The sequence below is a fragment of the Oncorhynchus mykiss genome, chromosome 6, assembly GCF_013265735.2.
Source record: "Oncorhynchus mykiss isolate Arlee chromosome 6, USDA_OmykA_1.1, whole genome shotgun sequence".
In the NCBI taxonomy this organism is placed as follows: Eukaryota; Metazoa; Chordata; class Actinopteri; order Salmoniformes; family Salmonidae; genus Oncorhynchus; species Oncorhynchus mykiss.
In genome coordinates, this window is record NC_048570.1 from 90,385,879 (window position 1) to 90,403,617 (window position 17,739).

At 47.2% G+C, this 17,739-nt stretch overlaps 1 protein-coding gene across 1 annotated transcript in view; it reads right to left on the minus strand.

Moving 5' to 3' along the window:
• Positions 1-17,507, minus strand: part of trpm5 (transient receptor potential cation channel, subfamily M, member 5) — a 42,957-nt gene extending 25,450 nt beyond the window's left edge. The window contains exons 1-12 of the mRNA XM_036981459.1: positions 17,411-17,507; positions 12,636-12,703; positions 12,330-12,495; positions 8,188-8,368; positions 7,858-8,024; positions 7,491-7,668; positions 7,036-7,100; positions 6,520-6,705; positions 5,787-5,886; positions 5,368-5,486; positions 4,740-5,090; positions 3,592-3,741 (exon numbers count right to left, since the gene is read on the minus strand). Of these exons, the coding sequence (XP_036837354.1) occupies positions 3,592-3,741; positions 4,740-5,090; positions 5,368-5,486; positions 5,787-5,886; positions 6,520-6,705; positions 7,036-7,100; positions 7,491-7,668; positions 7,858-8,024; positions 8,188-8,368; positions 12,330-12,495; positions 12,636-12,703; positions 17,411-17,437 (1,758 nt within the window). The 5' untranslated portion in view covers positions 17,438-17,507. The remainder of the gene's footprint in view (positions 1-3,591; positions 3,742-4,739; positions 5,091-5,367; positions 5,487-5,786; positions 5,887-6,519; positions 6,706-7,035; positions 7,101-7,490; positions 7,669-7,857; positions 8,025-8,187; positions 8,369-12,329; positions 12,496-12,635; positions 12,704-17,410) is intronic.
• Between the last annotated feature and the right edge of the window lie 232 nt (positions 17,508-17,739).

Consider the following 17,739-nt stretch of genomic DNA (forward strand, 5'->3'; position numbering starts at 1 on the left):
TTTAACAAATTACCGTACGACAGACCACGTAGTCAACCTACACACCCTAATTGACAAATAAACAAATCAAAACAAAGGCAAAGTCTTCTCATGATTTGTTGATTTCAAAAAGGCTTTTGACTCAATTTGGCATGAGGGTCTGCTATACAAATGGATGGAAAGTGGTGTTGGGGGAAAAACATACAACATTATAAAATCCATGTATAAACACAACAGCCTCAGGAATGATTTATTTCTGCTTTTATTTCTTTCATCACCTTCCCAGTGGGTCAGAAGTTTACATACACTCAATTAGTATTTGGTAGCATTGCCTTTAAATTGTTTAACTTGGGTCAAATATTTCGGGTAGCCTTTCACAAGCTTCCCACAATAAGTTGGGTTCATTTTGGCCCATTCCTCCTGACAAAGCTGGTGTAACTGAGTCAGGTTTGTAGGCCTCCTTGCTCGCACACGCTTTCTCAGTTCTGTCCACAAATTTTCTGTGGGATTGAGGTAAGGGCTTTGTGATGGCCACTCCAATGCATTGACTTTGTTGTCCTTAAGCCATTTGGAAGACCCATTTGCGACCAACCTTTAACTTCCTGACTGATGTCTTGAGATGTTGCTTCAATAAATCCACATAATTTTCCTGCCTCATGATGCCATCTATTTTGTGAAGTGCACCAATCCCTCATGCAGCAAAGCACCCCACAACATGATGCTGCCACCCCCGTGCTTCACGGTTGGGATGGTGTTCTTCAGCTTGCAAGCCTCGCTCTTTTTCCTCCAAACATAATGATGGTCATTATGTCCAAACAGTTCTATTTTTGTTTCATCAGACCAGAGGACATTTCTCAAAAAAGTACAATCTTTGTCCCGATGTGCAGTTGCAAACAGTGGTCTGGCTTTTTTATGGCGGTTTTGGAGCAGTTGCTTCTTCCTTGCTGAGCAGCCTTTCAGGTTATGTCGATACAGGACTCATTTTACTATGGATATGGATACTTTTGTACCTTGAAATACATCCACAGGTACACCTCCAATTGACTCAAATGATGTAAATTAGCCTAAAACAGCCATAAAACAGTAGATATCCTAACCGACTTGCCAAAACAATAGTTTGTAAACAAGATATTTGTGGAGTGGTTGTAAAACGAGTTTTAATGGCTCTAACCTAAGTGTATGTAAACTTCCGATTTAAACTGTATGTTTCTCATCCCAATAAAGCCCTTTGATTTGTATTGAAATTGAGAGAGAGAGAGAGAGACTGACCATCCTTTTGTGAGTGTAATGTTCAGAGAGACAGAGAGACGGGGGGGGGGGGGGGGGGGGTACAGAGAGGGAATAGAGAGAGAGAGAGAGAGACTGACCATCCTTTTGTGAGTGTAATGTTCAGAGAGACAGAGAGACAGAGAGACGGGGGGCGGGGGGGTACAGAGAGGGAATAGAGAGAGAGAGAGAGACTGACCATCCTTTTGTGAGTGTAATGTTCAGAGAGACAGAGAGACGGGGGGCGGGGGGGTACAGAGAGAGAATAGAGAATAGAGAGAGAGACTGACCATCCTTTTGTGAGTGTAATGTTCAGAGAGACAGAGAGACGGGGGGCGGGGGGGGTACAGAGAGGGAATAGAGAATAGAGAGAGAGACTGACCATCCTTTTGTGAGTGTAATGTTCAGAGAGACAGAGAGACAGAGAGACGGGGGGGGGGGGGGGTACAGAGAGGGAATAGAGAGAGAGAGAGAGACTGACCATCCTTTTGTGAGTGTAATGTTCAGAGAGACAGAGAGACGGGGGGCGGGGGGGTACAGAGAGAGAATAGAGAATAGAGAGAGAGACTGACCATCCTTTTGTGAGTGTAATGTTCAGAGAGACAGAGAGACAGAGAGACGGGGGGCGGGGGGGTACAGAGAGGGAATAGAGAATAGAGAGAGAGACTGACCATCCTTTTGTGAGTGTAATGTTCAGAGAGACAGAGAGACGGGGGGCGGGGGGGTACAGAGAGGGAATAGAGAGAGAGAGAGAGACTGACCATCCTTTTGTGAGTGTAATGTTCAGAGAGACAGAGAGACGGGGGGGGGGGGGGGGGGTACAGAGAGGGAATAGAGAGAGAGAGAGAGACTGACCATCCTTTTGTGAGTGTAATGTTCAGAGAGACAGAGAGACGGGGGGCGGGGGGGTACAGAGAGGGAATAGAGAATAGAGAGAGAGACTGACCATCCTTTTGTGAGTGTAATGTTCAGAGAGACAGAGAGACAGAGAGACGGGGGGGGTACAGAGAGGGAATAGAGAGAGAGAGAGAGAGACTGACCATCCTTTTGTGAGTGTAATGTTCAGAGAGACAGAGAGACGGGGGGCGGGGGGGTACAGAGAGGGAATAGAGAATAGAGAGAGAGACTGACCATCCTTTTGTGAGTGTAATGTTCAGAGAGACAGAGAGACGGGGGCGGGGGGGTACAGAGAGGGAATAGAGAGAGAGAGAGAGACTGACCATCCTTTTGTGAGTGTAATGTTCAGAGAGACAGAGAGACGGGGGGCGGGGGGGTACAGAGAGGGAATAGAGAATAGAGAGAGAGACTGACCATCCTTTTGTGAGTGTAATGTTCACTAATGCTTCCATTGTTCATTTCCCTTTTGTTTATTGTCTATTCCATTTGCTTTGGCAATGTAAACATGTTTCCCATATCAATAAAGCCCTTTGAATTGAATTGAGAGAGACAGAGAGACGGGGGGGGGGGGGGGTACAGAGAGGGAATAGAGAATAGAGAGGGGGAGAGAGAGAGACGGGGGGGGGGGGGTACAGAGAGAGAGAGAGAGATAGATAGAAGGGGGATACAGAGGGAGAATAGCGAGAGAGAATAGAGAATAGAGAGAGAAAGAGAGAGAGACTGACCACCCTTTTGTGAGTGTAATGTTCACTAATGTTTCCCTTGTTTATTGTCTATTCCATTTGCTTTGGATAAGTAAACATGTTTCCATGCCAATAAAGCCCTTTAAATTGAGAGAGAGAGAGAGAGAGAGAGAGAGAGAGAGAGAGAGAGAGCGATAATGAGCGAGAGAGAGAGAGAGAGAGAGAGAGTGATAATGAGCGAGAGAGAGAGAGAGAGAGAGAGAGAGAGAGAGATAAAGAGCGAGAGAGAGAGAGAGAGAGAGAGAGAGAGAGAGAGCGATAATGAGCGAGAGAGAGAGAGAGAGAGAGAGAGAGAGAGATAAAGAGCGAGAGAGAGAGAGAGAGAGAGAGAGCGATAATGAGCGAGAGAGAGAGAGAGAGAGAGAGAGAGAGAGAGAGAGAGAGAGAGAGAGCGAGAGAGAGAGTGAGAGTGAGAGTCAGAGTGAGAGTGAGAGAGAGAGAGTGAGAGTGAGAGTCAGTGTGTGCGTATGTGTGTGTTTGTCTGGCTGTAAATGTCTTAATGTGCAGTAAGTGTGTATGTTTGGTACTAAACTCCCTCTCACCACCACCCTGCTCAACACCATACTGATGATGTCTACATTATCTTTTAAACTGCCTGTATTGACACTGGCCAGCAATAAAACCTACACTAACTACTGGGCTTGACCTTCATTTGAATAATCCTCCTGGAGATCAGAACTAACTCTCTGGGAGGGAGGGGACTGACCATGGCCCAGAAGTAGTTAGCCATCTGCTGCCGGTTCTGGAGAACAGCCCAGAGGAACAGGTCCCTCCAGGGGTGCTCACAGCGCTCCTCCAACTCAGCAAGGCTCTTCTGGTTGGTAATGAGACGGCCTGCCTTCTTGCCTGTCTTCTCCTGGAGACAACACACACACACACACACACAGTGAGACACACACACTTAAGAATAAAGAAGCGTGAACTCTGACAGACACATAGAAATGCAGAGAAAAACGTGTCTCTGCTGGACATCTTGACATGGTTTCAATCTGTTATTCAGAAAAGCCTTGGAATCTGTGAGGTTTTCCTTTCTCCAGCCACAATTCTGTGTTCAGCTGTGATCCATGAGGAACTATCTGTGATCCATGAGGAACTATCTGTGATTCATGAGGAACTATCTGTGATCCATGAGGAACTATCTGTGATCCATGAGGAACTATCTGTGATCCATGAGGAACTATCTGTGATCCATGAGGAACTATCTGTGATCCATGAGGAACTATCTGTGATCCATGAGGAACTATCTGTGATCCATGAGGAACTATCTGTGATCCATGAGGAACTATCTGTGATCCATGAGGAACTATCTGTGATTCATGAGGAACTATCTGTGGTCCATGAGGAACTATCTGTAGTCCATGAGGAACTATCTGTGATCCATGAGGAACTATCTGTGGTCCATGAGGAACTATCTGTGATTCATGAGGAACTATCTGTGATCCATGAGGAACTATCTGTGATTCATGAGGAACTATCTGTGATTCATGAGGAACTATCTGTGGTCCATGAGGAACTATCTGTGATTCATGAGGAACTATCTGTGGTCCATGAGGAACTATCTGTGGTCCATGAGGAACTATCTGTGGTCCATGAGGAACTATCTGTGATTCATGAGGAACTATCTGTGGTCCATGAGGAACTATCTGTGGTCCATGAGGAACTATCTGTGATTCATGAGGAACTATCTGTGATTCATGAGGAACTATCTGTGGTCCATGAGGAACTATCTGTGGTCCATGAGGAACTATCTGTGATTCATGAGGAACTATCTGTGGTCCATGAGGAACTATCTGTGATTCATGATGTGATAAACTCACTCCGCGTTACCTCAGGAAGAGCCTACCCAGTACCCACCGTGGGCAGCTTCTGATAGAAGCCTTTACACGAGTCGTGCAGGAAGTCTTTCAGCACTTTGGACACCTCATGCAGGGTGAAGCGGGCCTTCCGGTCCCCGGACTCGGCCTTGTGGTGGTCGTGAGGGGGTCCAGGGGTCCGTGTAGCCTTCAGTAGGAGCTGTTTCTCCTGGTGCTTCTTCAGGAGGAGGAGATGAAGGAGGCTCTTCTCTGACACGGAGCAGTAGAGCTCCTGCAGGCGGCCGTAGGTCAGGAACTCGCCCAGACACACGCCGTTGTCCACAAATAGACGCACAAAGTCGGGCTTGTCATTGACCAGCGCGTCCATCATCACCTCCTCCAGGTCACCTGCCTGCGAGGGTCAGTAGATAGTGCTATATATTACTAACGTTGTAGTAAACTACCAATACAATTCCAATATTCTGTTTTACTAAGCAATATTTATCCTGCATATAGGCGTTTTACATTCCGTTATTATGCTAAGGTAAGATACGTTTTTTAATGATCCTTGATGTGGCAGCAAATATATTACATAAACAATAATCAGCACTAGCAGTACAAAGTTCAGGACCAATAGGAGAGAGAGAATGAATGAAGGAGGGACATCTCATGCTGTCTTTCATTCACACCGTCCACTCCACGTCCCCATTGAAGATGTGGCTCTTAGCGATGTCCACCCGGTTCCAGGCCACCGCCAACTTCAGCTCATCCAGGAAGTCCTGAGCTTCCTGACTCTGGCTCTTACAGGCTGCATGCCACACACAGGGCAAAGGTTAGATGTTAGGGGTCAAAGGTTAGATGTTAGGGGTCAAAGGTTATGGGTTAACCCCCGTTCAGAAAGAAAGCTGATATCCATCAAAAACAGAATGAGCGTATTTCTTTTCTATGTTGACGGATGGCTTCCACTAACTCCTCAAACCTTTTTATATGGAGCATAATTGTAAAAGTATTGATCTTATGATGGATATCTTTCATCTGCTTCTTTTCAAGCCCTTTTTAGGATTGATGTAAGTGCTGTCAGCCGCAGTAGAAGCATTCCATCCAGTACCTTTGACCAAAGCTTTGAGGATGACTGTGTCCAGCTCAGAGCTCTCCTGCTCGGGGTCATGAACTGTCAGGAGGTGGCCGTTGTCCAGTATCTTCTGGATCTAAAGATCAGGAGGAAGTCAGTCATTCAACCTCTCTCTACTCTCTCTCTCTGCTCTGACTCTCTCACTCTGCTCTCTCTCTCTGCTCTCTCTCTCTGCTCTCTCTCTCTACTCTCTGCTCTCTCACTCTCTGCTCTCTCACTCTCTGCTCGCTCTCTCTCTCTGCGCTCTCTCTCTGCTCTCTCTCTCTGCTCTCTCTCTGCTCTCTCTCTCTGCTCTCTCTCTCTGCTCTCTCACTCTGCTCTCTCACTCTGCTCTCTCACTCTGCTCTCTCTCTCTGCGCTCTCTCTCTGCTCTCTCTCTCTGCTCTCTCTCTGCTCTCTCTCTCTGCTCTCTCTCTCTGCTCTCTCACTCTGCTCTCTCTCTGCTCTCTCTCTCTGCTCTCTCTCTCTGCTCTCTCACTCTGCTCTCTCACTCTGCTCTCTCACTCTGCTCTCTCTCTCTGCTCTCACTCTCTGCTCTCTCTCGCTCTGCTCTCTCACTCTGCTCTCTCACTCTGCTCTCTCACTCTGCTCTCTCGCTCTGCTCTCACTCTCTCTGCTCTCTCTGCTCTCTCTCTGCTCTCTCTCTCTGCTCTCTCGCTCTGCTCTCTCTCCCTGCTCTCTCTCTCTGCTCTCTCTCTCTGCTCCTTACCAGCTTGGTCCAGTTAGTGATGTCAGTGCTGTGGTGCACGCTGGGAAAGGTGTCTAGCAGGAGCTCCTGCACGCTGTCCATGTCCCAGCAGCCCCGGTTCATCAGCGTGACCAGGATGTGGGCCACGCCCCCCGACCCCGCCAGTATCAGCCAGGGCATGGCGTTCCCTATGCCCTTATACATCCTCTGTACACAGAGACAGAGGAAGACTGCTTACCCAAACAGCACACACAGCAATATAGAAACTATGGTAACACAGCTACAGTATAACGCAGTATGATGTGCTGGTAATTCACTGTAAGATTTGGAATGTTTTTATTACTGTCTCCAAATGATTCTGACTAAATAGACACTTTGGATCAATTGAAATGTTGCTATGGCAACATAATATATAATAGGCCTCGTCATATGAGATGTATATACGTTCATACATGCTTATGACAAGTAATATAATAACACATTATACTGAAAAGTTGAATTAACGGGAAACTAATATTTTCCAAAAATGTGACAAACCTGTAGGATCCGAGGTTCTCCGTGCACCAGGAGACACAGCACTGGGATCTCAAAGCTGCCTGCACCTGTAGCGATGCAGAATATCAACAAGGGCCCTGGTTGTTCCTTAAAACCACTCATTAAAGTCAAAAAGAAGCATTCTTCCTGAAAAAATACAAGTGTGCTGTGTCGAATATGACGCACAGTAAAACATTAACAACCTTCAAATAAGTTGTGGGGGGGGGACAGGCAGCCTAGTGGTTGGAGCGTTGGGCCAGTAACCGAAAGGTTGCTGGATCTAATCCCCGAGCTGACAAGGTAAAAACTGTCTGCCCCGTTCTGCCTCTGAACAAGGCAGCTAACCCACTGCTCCCTGGTAGGCCGTCATTGTAAATAAGAATGTGTTCTGAACTGACCTGTCTAGTTAAATAAAGGTTAAAAGAAGAGTAAGTATGTTTAAGTTGAAGTAGGTTCACCTCCATAACCGGTGCGCTGCAGGGAGATATGCTTGAGCAGCTTGACCCTCATTTCGCTGGTGGCCCCAGGGCGCTGAGGGTCCTCCTCAACCAGGACAAAGTGGGAGTGGTTGCAGTCCAGGGAGTACACCGCCCCATGGGACAGGTCCTGGGGCTCCACCACGGCAGGCTGGTCTGGCTGCAGGAGGACACACGTCGGTCAGAGAACAGATTTCAGAGGAGCGCGTAACATCAACTCAGCAACTCACACACAGACACACATATAGACGTTTTACTGGGACCTCGTTGTCTAGTCTAATCACATGTTAAATGTAATCAACATCTACTCTGAACTCATGTGATCTTCTGCATGGATGTGTATGGAGACCTTAGCAGCAAGCAGAGCGTCTCTGTTGTGGATCATGTTCCAGGGAGCGATGCCGATGGCCACCACCTTGACCTTAGAGGAGGTGCTGGCCAGAGAGTGGTCACGGACAGCCTGGCCCAGGTGCTTGGTGATGCCGAAGCGAAGCCCGTTGGTCAGGATCCAGGCACCTGTGAGGTAGAGACATCATCTCACTTTGTCCAACATGCTCACTTTAGAGCAGGAAACTCAATGTAGCCCACGGTTATCTTAGTAAAAACAAAAGTGAATGTGTGTGTGTGTGTGTGTGTGTGTGTGTGTGTGTGTGTGTGTGTGTGTGTGCGTGTGTCCCACCTGTGCTCTGAGCAGCCTTGACCAGTCCTTTCCTCACGGTGTCCCTGAGCCAGGGTTTCATCTGAGCCAGCTCGTCTCCCCCCACCAGAGCCACCACCAGGTGTGGAGGGGCTAGTCCCCACTGCTCTGTCAGCATCTGGTAGATTAACACTGGATCTGTGGAGCTGTGAACCCTCACAAACTGGACAGAGAAGCACAGTGTGGTATTTACTGAGAGATGTACATGGTCAAGGAACATGTCCTCTTTCATATTTCTTTAATCTCCTTCTTGACTTGAAATAGTTTTGTAAAATGATGAGAAACATGGATAACTTGAGCTGAAATGACTGAGTGATATGCATTAATTATCAATCTGCATTGTTTTGATAATTCAGGCCATGTTAGTGCTGAAATGGAACACAGTCCTGCACTAAAATGGAACACAGTCCTGTACATACTGAAATGGAACACAGTCCTGTACATACTGAAATGGAACACAGTCCTGCACATACTAAAATGGAACACAGTCCTGCACATACTGAAATGAAACAAAGTCCTGCACATACTGAAATGGAACACAGTCCTGCACATACTGAAATGGAACACAGTCCTGCACATACTGAAATGGAACACAGTCCTGCACATACTGAAATGGAACACAGTCCTGCACATACTGAAATGGAACACAGTCCTGTACATACTGAAATGGAACACAGTCCTGTACATACTGAAATGGAACACAGTCCTGCACATACTGAAATGGAACACAGTCCTGTACATACTGAAATGGAACACAGTCCTGTACATACTGAAATGGAACACAGTCCTGTACATACTGAAATGGAACACAGTCCTGTACATACTGAAATAGAACACAGTCCTGTACATACTGAAATGGAACACAGTCCTGTACATACTGAAATGAAACACAGTCCTGCACATACTGAAATGGAACACAGTCCTGCACATACTGAAATGGAACACAGTCCTGCACATACTGAAATGAAACAAAGTCCTGCACATACTGAAATGGAACACAGTCCTGTACATACTGAAATGGAACACAGTCCTGTACATACTGAAATGGAACACAGTCCTGCACATACTAAAATGGAACACAGTCCTGCACATACTAAAATGGAACACAGTCCTGCACATACTGAAATGGAACACAGTCCTGCACATACTGAAATGGAACACAGTCCTGCACATACTGAAATGGAACACAGTCCTGCACATACTAAAATGAAACACAGTCCTGCACATACTGAAATGGAACACAGTCCTGCACATACTGAAATGGAACACAGTCCTGCACATACTGAAATGGAACACAGTCCTGCACATACTAAAATGAAACACAGTCCTGCACATACTAAAATGGAACACAGTCCTTCACATACTGAAATGGAAAACAGTCCTGCACATAGTAAAATGGAACACAGTCCTGCACATACTAAAATGGAACACAGTCCTGCACATACTGAAATGGAACACAGTCCTGCACATACTGAAATGGAACACAGTCCTGCACATACTAAAATGGAACACAGTCCTGCACATACTAAAATGGAACACAGTCCTGCACATACTGAAATGGAACACAGTCCTGCACATACTGAAATGGAACACAGTCCTGCACATACTAAAATGGAACACAGTCCTGCACATACTAAAATGAAACACAGTCCTGCACATACTAAAATGGAACACAGTCCTGCACATACTGAAATGGAACACAGTCCTGCACATACTGAAATGGAACACAGTCCTGCACATACTGAAATGGAACACAGTCCTGCACATACTGAAATGGAACACAGTCCTGCACATACTGAAATGAAACAAAGTCCTGCACATACTGAAATGGAACACAGTCCTGTACATACTGAAATGGAACACAGTCCTGTACATACTGAAATGGAACACAGTCCTGCACATACTAAAATGGAACACAGTCCTGCACATACTAAAATGGAACACAGTCCTGCACATACTGAAATGGAACACAGTCCTGCACATACTGAAATGGAACACAGTCCTGCACATACTGAAATGGAACACAGTCCTGCACATACTAAAATGAAACACAGTCCTGCACATACTGAAATGGAACACAGTCCTGCACATACTGAAATGGAACACAGTCCTGCACATACTGAAATGGAACACAGTCCTGCACATACTAAAATGAAACACAGTCCTGCACATACTAAAATGGAACACAGTCCTTCACATACTGAAATGGAAAACAGTCCTGCACATACTAAAATGGAACACAGTCCTGCACATACTAAAATGGAACACAGTCCTGCACATACTGAAATGGAACACAGTCCTGCACATACTGAAATGGAACACAGTCCTGCACATACTAAAATGGAACACAGTCCTGCACATACTAAAATGGAACACAGTCCTGCACATACTGAAATGGAACACAGTCCTGCACATACTGAAATGGAACACAGTCCTGCACATACTAAAATGGAACACAGTCCTGCACATACTAAAATGAAACACAGTCCTGCACATACTAAAATGGAACACAGTCCTGCACATACTGAAATGGAACACAGTCCTGCACATACTGAAATGGAACACAGTCCTGCACATACTGAAATGGAACACAGTCCTGCACATACAAAAATGAAACAGTCCTGCACATACTACAATGGAACACAGTCCTGCACATACTGAAATGGAACACAGTCCTGCACATACTGAAATGGAACACAGTCCTGCACATACTGAAATGGAACACAGTCCTGCACATACTGAAATGAAACACAGTCCTGCACATACTAAAATGTAACACAGTCCTGCACATACTGAAATGGAACACAGTCCTGCACATACTGAAATGGAACACAGTCCTGCACATACTGAAATGGAACACAGTCCTGCACATACTAAAATGGAACACAGTCCTGCACATACTGAAATGGAACACAGTCCTGCACATACTAAAATGGAACACAGTCCTGCACATACTGAAATGGAACACAGTCCTGCACATACTGAAATGGAACACAGTCCTGCACATACTGAAATGAAACACAGTCCTGCACATACTAAAATGTAACACAGTCCTGCACATACTGAAATGGAACACAGTCCTGCACATACTGAAATGGAACACAGTCCTGCACATACTGAAATGGAACACAGTCCTGCACATACTAAAATGGAACACAGTCCTGCACATACTGAAATGGAACACAGTCCTGCACATACTAAAATGGAACACAGTCCTGCACATACTGAAATGGAACACAGTCCTGCACATACTGAAATGGAACACAGTCCTGCACATACTGAAATGGAACACAGTCCTGCACATACTACAATGGAACACAGTCCTGCACATACTGAAATGAAACACAGTCCTGCACATACTAAAATGTATCTCTCCAGGACCACAGTTTGTGATCACTGAACTGTCTCTTAGATAGAACCAATATGGATGGTGGTACGGAACAATTTCCAACTGTGGTTGTAACAGTGTTGCCATCTGGTTATATTACCTTGTAGTTGTAACAGTGTTACCATCTGGTTATAGCACCTTGTGGTTGTAGCAGTGTTACTTTGTGGTTGTAACAGTGTTGCCTTGTGGTTATACCACCTTGTGGTTGTAGCAGTGTCACCTTGTGGTTGTAGCAGTGTTACTTTGTGGTTGTAATAGTGTTGCCTTGTGGTTATAGCACCTTGTGGTTGTAACAGTGTTGCCTTGTGGTTGTAACAGTGTTGCCTTGTGGTTGTAACAGTGTTGCCTTGTGGTTGTAACAGTGTTGCCTTGTGGTTGTAACAGTGTTACCTTGTGGTTGTAACAGTGTTACCTTGTGGTTGTAGCAGTGTTACCTTGTGGTTGTAGCAGTGTTACCTTGTGGTTGTAACAGTGTTACCTTGTGGTTGTAGCAGTGTTACCTTGTGGTTGTAACAGTGTTAACTTGTGGTTATAGCACCTTGTGGTTGTAACAGTGTTACCTTGTGGTTGTAGCAGTGTTACCTTGTGGTTGTAGCAGTGTTACCTTGTGGTTGTAACAGTGTTACCTTGTGGTTGTAACAGTGTTACCTTGTGGTTGTAACAGTGTTACCTTGTGGTTGTAACAGTGTTGCCTTGTGGTTGTAACAGTGTTACCTTGTAGTTGTAACAGTGTTACCTTTCCCCTTGTCCTACTGGTGCCAGTGAAGTCAATGTCCCCCACTCGTCCTGCAGCCCAGTGACCCCTCTCCTTGTCCCCTCTGCTAGCACCACGGCCTCGGCCTTCAGCCACACTCTCCACGGCCTCGTCCAGCTGAGAGTAGCAACGGCAGGCCAACAGAGCACTGCCACGGCACAGACACATTAATACATACAGAATACACATTATACACATAGAAACAATGTACATCACATACAGTAGTATTTACAGTCCGGGTCATTCACAATCCACTATGACAAACAAACAAACACAAACCACTCCTACCTTCGCTCCAGTGACCACTCCAGTACATCCCCGCATCGTGGGCATCGTCTCTGCAGCGGTAGCGCCCCCTATAGACACAGCACCCATAGTGCACAACATGACTTTTACCCCACAGCCAGGTAAATCTAACCCAGAATCATTCACCAGTCACCCTGCTGCTGATGACAGGTGTGAGGCATCTCCAAGAGCTTAGACCTACAGTACCAGTCACCCTGCTGCTGATGACAGGTGTGAGGCATCTCCAAGAGCTTAGACCTACAGTACCAGTCACCCTGCTGCTGATGACAGGTGTGAGGCATCTCCAAGAGCTTAGACCTACAGTACCAGTCACCCTGCTGCTGATGACAGGTGTGAGGCATCTCCAAGAGCTTAGACCTACAGTACCAGTCACCCTGCTGCTGATGACAGGTGTGAGGTTTCTCCAAGAGTTTAGACCTACAGTACCAGTCACCCTGCTGCTGATGACAGGTGTGAGGTTTCTCCAAGAGTTTAGACCTACAGTACCAGTCACCCTGCTGCTGATGACAGGTGTGAGGCATCTCCAAGAGCTTAGACCTACAGTACCAGTCACCCTGCTGCTGATGACAGGTGTGAGGTTTCTCCAAGAGTTTAGACCTACAGTACCAGTCACCCTGCTGCTGATGACAGGTGTGAGGTTTCTCCAAGAGTTTAGACCTACAGTACCAGTCACCCTGCTGCTGATGACAGGTGTGAGGTTTCTCCAAGAGTTTAGACCTACAGTACCAGTCACCCTGCTGCTGATGACAGGTGTGAGGTTTCTCCAAGAGCTTAGACCTACAGTACCAGTCACCCTGCTGCTGATGACAGGTGTGAGGTTTCTCCAAGAGTTTAGACCTCCAGTACCAGTCACCCTGCTGCTGATGACAGGTGTGAGGTTTCTCCAAGAGCTTAGACCTACAGTACCAGTCACCCTGCTGCTGATGACAGGTGTGAGGTTTCTCCAAGAGCTTAGACCTACAGTACCAGTCAACAGTTTGGACACACCTACTCATTCAAGGGTTTTTCTTTTGTTTTTACTATTTTCTACATTGTAGAATAATAGTGAAGACATCAACACTATGAAATAACACATATGGAATCATGTAGTAACCAAAAAAGTGTTAAACAAATCAAAATATATTTATTTTACATTTGTACCAACTATAATCAAAGGAAAATGTAACTGCTGCACTATGTACCTTAATAGGACAGCTCTTATAAGGATGTGAATTAAATGAGACTGGATGTTATCAGAGGGAGTTAGATGGACAGGGAGAGGAGGAGAGGTTAACCTCTGTGGCTCCTCTCCCTGTTGGGGCGGAGCTCGGCGGTCGTCGTCGCCGGCCTACTAGAAGGTGGCTCCTCTCCCTGTTGGGGCGGAGCTCGGCGGTCGTCGTCGCCGGCCTACTAGAAGGTGGCTCCTCTCCCTGTTGGGGCGGAGCTCGGCGGTCGTCGTCGCCGGCCTACTAGAAGGTGGCTCCTCTCCCTGTTGGGGCGGAGCTCGGCGGTCGTCGTCGCCGGCCTACTAGAAGGTGGCTCCTCTCCCTGTTGGGGCGGAGCTCGGCGGTCGTCGTCGCCGGCCTACTAGAAGGTGGCTCCTCTCCCTGTTGGGGCGGAGCTCGGCGGTCGTCGTCGCCGGCCTACTAGAAGGTGGCTCCTCTCCCTGTTGGGGCGGAGCTCGGCGGTCGTCGTCGCCGGCCTACTAGAAGGTGGCTCCTCTCCCTGTTGGGGCGGAGCTCGGCGGTCGTCGTCGCCGGCCTACTAGAAGGTGGCTCCTCTCCCTGTTGGGGCGGAGCTCGGCGGTCGTCGTCGCCGGCCTACTAGAAGGTGGCTCCTCTCCCTGTTGGGGCGGAGCTCGGCGGTCGTCGTCGCCGGCCTAGAAGGTGGCTCCTCTCCCTGTTGGGGCGGAGCTCGGCGGTCGTCGTCGCCGGCCTACTAGAAGGTGGCTCCTCTCCCTGTTGGGGCGGAGCTCGGCGGTCGTCGTCGCCGGCCTACTAGAAGGTGGCTCCTCTCCCTGTTGGGGCGGAGCTCGGCGGTCGTCGTCGCCGGCCTACTAGAAGGTGGCTCCTCTCCCTGTTGGGGCGGAGCTCGGCGGTCGTCGTCGCCGGCCTACTAGAAGGTGGCTCCTCTCCCTGTTGGGGCGGAGCTCGGCGGTCGTCGTCGCCGGCCTACTAGAAGGTGGCTCCTCTCCCTGTTGGGGCGGAGCTCGGCGGTCGTCGTCGCCGGCCTACTAGAAGGTGGCTCCTCTCCCTGTTGGGGCGGAGCTCGGCGGTCGTCGTCGCCGGCCTACTAGAAGGTGGCTCCTCTCCCTGTTGGGGCGGAGCTCGGCGGTCGTCGTCGCCGGCCTACTAGAAGGTGGCTCCTCTCCCTGTTGGGGCGGAGCTCGGCGGTCGTCGTCGCCGGCCTACTAGAAGGTGGCTCCTCTCCCTGTTGTGGCGGAGCTCGGCGGTCGTCGTCGCCGGCCTACTAGAAGGTGGCTCCTCTCCCTGTTGGGGCGGAGCTCGGCGGTCCTAACCCTAACCCTACTAGCTGCCACCGATCCATTGTTCCTTTTTCGTTTGTGTCTGTCTGTTTTTTCTTTACACCTGTGTCCTATTAGTTTAATTCGGGGGGTTTATTAACCTTCGCTGCCTGCTAGTCTTTGTGAGGGATTATTTTCTGTTGTTGCTCTGTTAGGGGTGCGTGTTTGCTCTGTTAGGGGTGCGTGTTTGCGCCACGGGGTTTTCTTTCTCAGGGTCGTTGTACCGTTTTGGACTGTAATTAGGAGTAGCGGTTTCTCCTCCGTGTGTTGCGTTTATTCCCTGTGTGTGGCAACTTCGTTTGGGTGTGTTCCTCCACCTGTTGTCGTTGAATTGGGACTTCTAATAAACAATTGTGCTACTGGGACTTCCTTGCTCTCCTGCTCCTGACTCCTGCACCTCCCTCCTCTTAGGAGGCACGTAACAACCTCATTGGATGCGATGTTGGATACCAGAAAAGTTGCTCCATGTAACTGAAAGGAGTAGTTGGCTTTTATTTTTCTTCTCAATCGATGGATGCCACTCAGCTCAGGGCTGAAGGTTGGCTGTCAGATGAGATTAGACTGCTGGAAAAGAACCATAAAAGATTTGTCTCCTACTGGCAGCGATTAAGAATTTGCATCGGAGTCAACATTACTTGACGGTGCTCATTTGCATAGGATGCCTGGTAAAAGATGATCATCAGAAATGGGAAGAGATTCGAGGCCCATGCCTGCACAGCAAAAACAAGCAGCTTCAGCTTGTTACTTTATTTGGCCTCACTGGCCACCCCCCCCAACTCATTTAGTCCTCTACTGTAAACATTTAGGTTTTTCACCTCAAAAATATGTCATATTTCACCTCAAAAATATTTCAAACTAGTATTTCACTGCTTCTCAAACCTGATTCTGGGGTCCAGTCTTCCTCTCAGTCACTGTCCTCACTATCAGAGGTTATGTATGATATTGACCAAGCCCATCATTTTACATCAAATCTTTCATTGAGAATGATATTGCCCTGAAAAGTAGCCAAACTAGGCAACACAACAAAGTAGAGGTATGGCACAACGTTGCCCTAGGCAACACAAAGTAAGCTCCCAAACGGTGTTGTGTTGTGTTGTCTGAGGGCACCGATGTGCAATAGAGGATTAAGACGTACTGATGGCGTGCAGTTTGTCACAATCGCTTTTTTATGTAAAAGTGAGTCTGGTCTCGACGGGTCTTATTTGAATGTGGGGCAGGAGGGACTGTGTGAGGGGAAAGGACCATTGTCCATGCAAACATAACATTTGCATGCAAGGTCAGGAAGAGTTCAAGTGACAACAAGTGAAGAGGGTGTGTGTGAGGGGGGGGGGGGGGGTGGAGAGGGAATACGTGGGTGCCTGTTTGTATACGTGTATGGTATGCTCCTCAGTATAGAGGCATGCAGGCTTGAGTCAGTGTGCCTGCTTCCTGTGTCCTGTATTGTGATTTCTGCTCCACTAGATTAGTGGGCTGTTATCACCAATAGTTTGACGAGGTAACGTCAACCAACTCTACAGTCTCAGGAAGTATGATGCACACTACTTGTTTACAAATTAATGCTGAATTTTCTATGAGCTCAAGTGTTCTACTACTTTAATAATGTAACATATTTGGAAGGTAAGGTAAGAGTACTGTTGACTTTTCTTTTAAAACTAGTCATTCATGTTAAGGCCCACAGGAAGTGTTGAATTAAACAATTTGTCCCACAGCTATTTGAGTATCACTGTTTAAACCCCCCAACAGGAATGAAAGCCACACACTGTAAGATGTGTTTACCATCAGAGTGGGTCCACTGACAGGAACAATATTCCAAGAGGCATTTCAAGACCTTTTCAAAAAGGAAATATAGCACTTGATTATATTCTATGATTATATACTACAGATAATATCCGTAGTGACATTCCACTAGACGAGAGACACATTACACCATGAATCATATGATTACAACATGTCTACAAATCACAAAGAAGAATGCTGTAGTGCATCCAAACTGTAAAAATGTATAATTTTCCGTCTCTGTAACAGGTTGTGAAATAATATTTCCAAGAACCAAATAAATGTCAGAGGAGGTGATTCTTAAAAGCTGAACACTTTATTACAGACACACATATAGAATAGTGCCTGCACACTCAAATGGAACAAATACATTAAAAAATGACGACAAATCAACAGACACATTGGAGAGTTTGGTCAACCTGTTCAACAGTGCCTCATAAAATGTGATCCACTTACAGTCGCTAACATAGTTACTTACCAGAGGCGTGTCTTGTCTCTCTGGCATGGCTGTGGTCTAATGTGCAGTCAGTTTCACTCCAGTCACCGATCTCTGTCCTGGGGAAAGTGACACCAGGTGAGCCCTTGGAGACTCCAGGAAGCAGCAGGGTAGGTAAGCCACGCCCTGGCCTTCCTCTGACCAATCACAGCCTCCAATGACCTCCATTATCTTTGGGTCATTATCTGCACCACCAGTGCACCTGTACAGGAGTCCCATCAGAACAATGTGATACACATGGCTACACTACAGGGAATTATTCAATGGGCTAGAATACAGCAACTGATAACTGATATAATACAATAACTGAT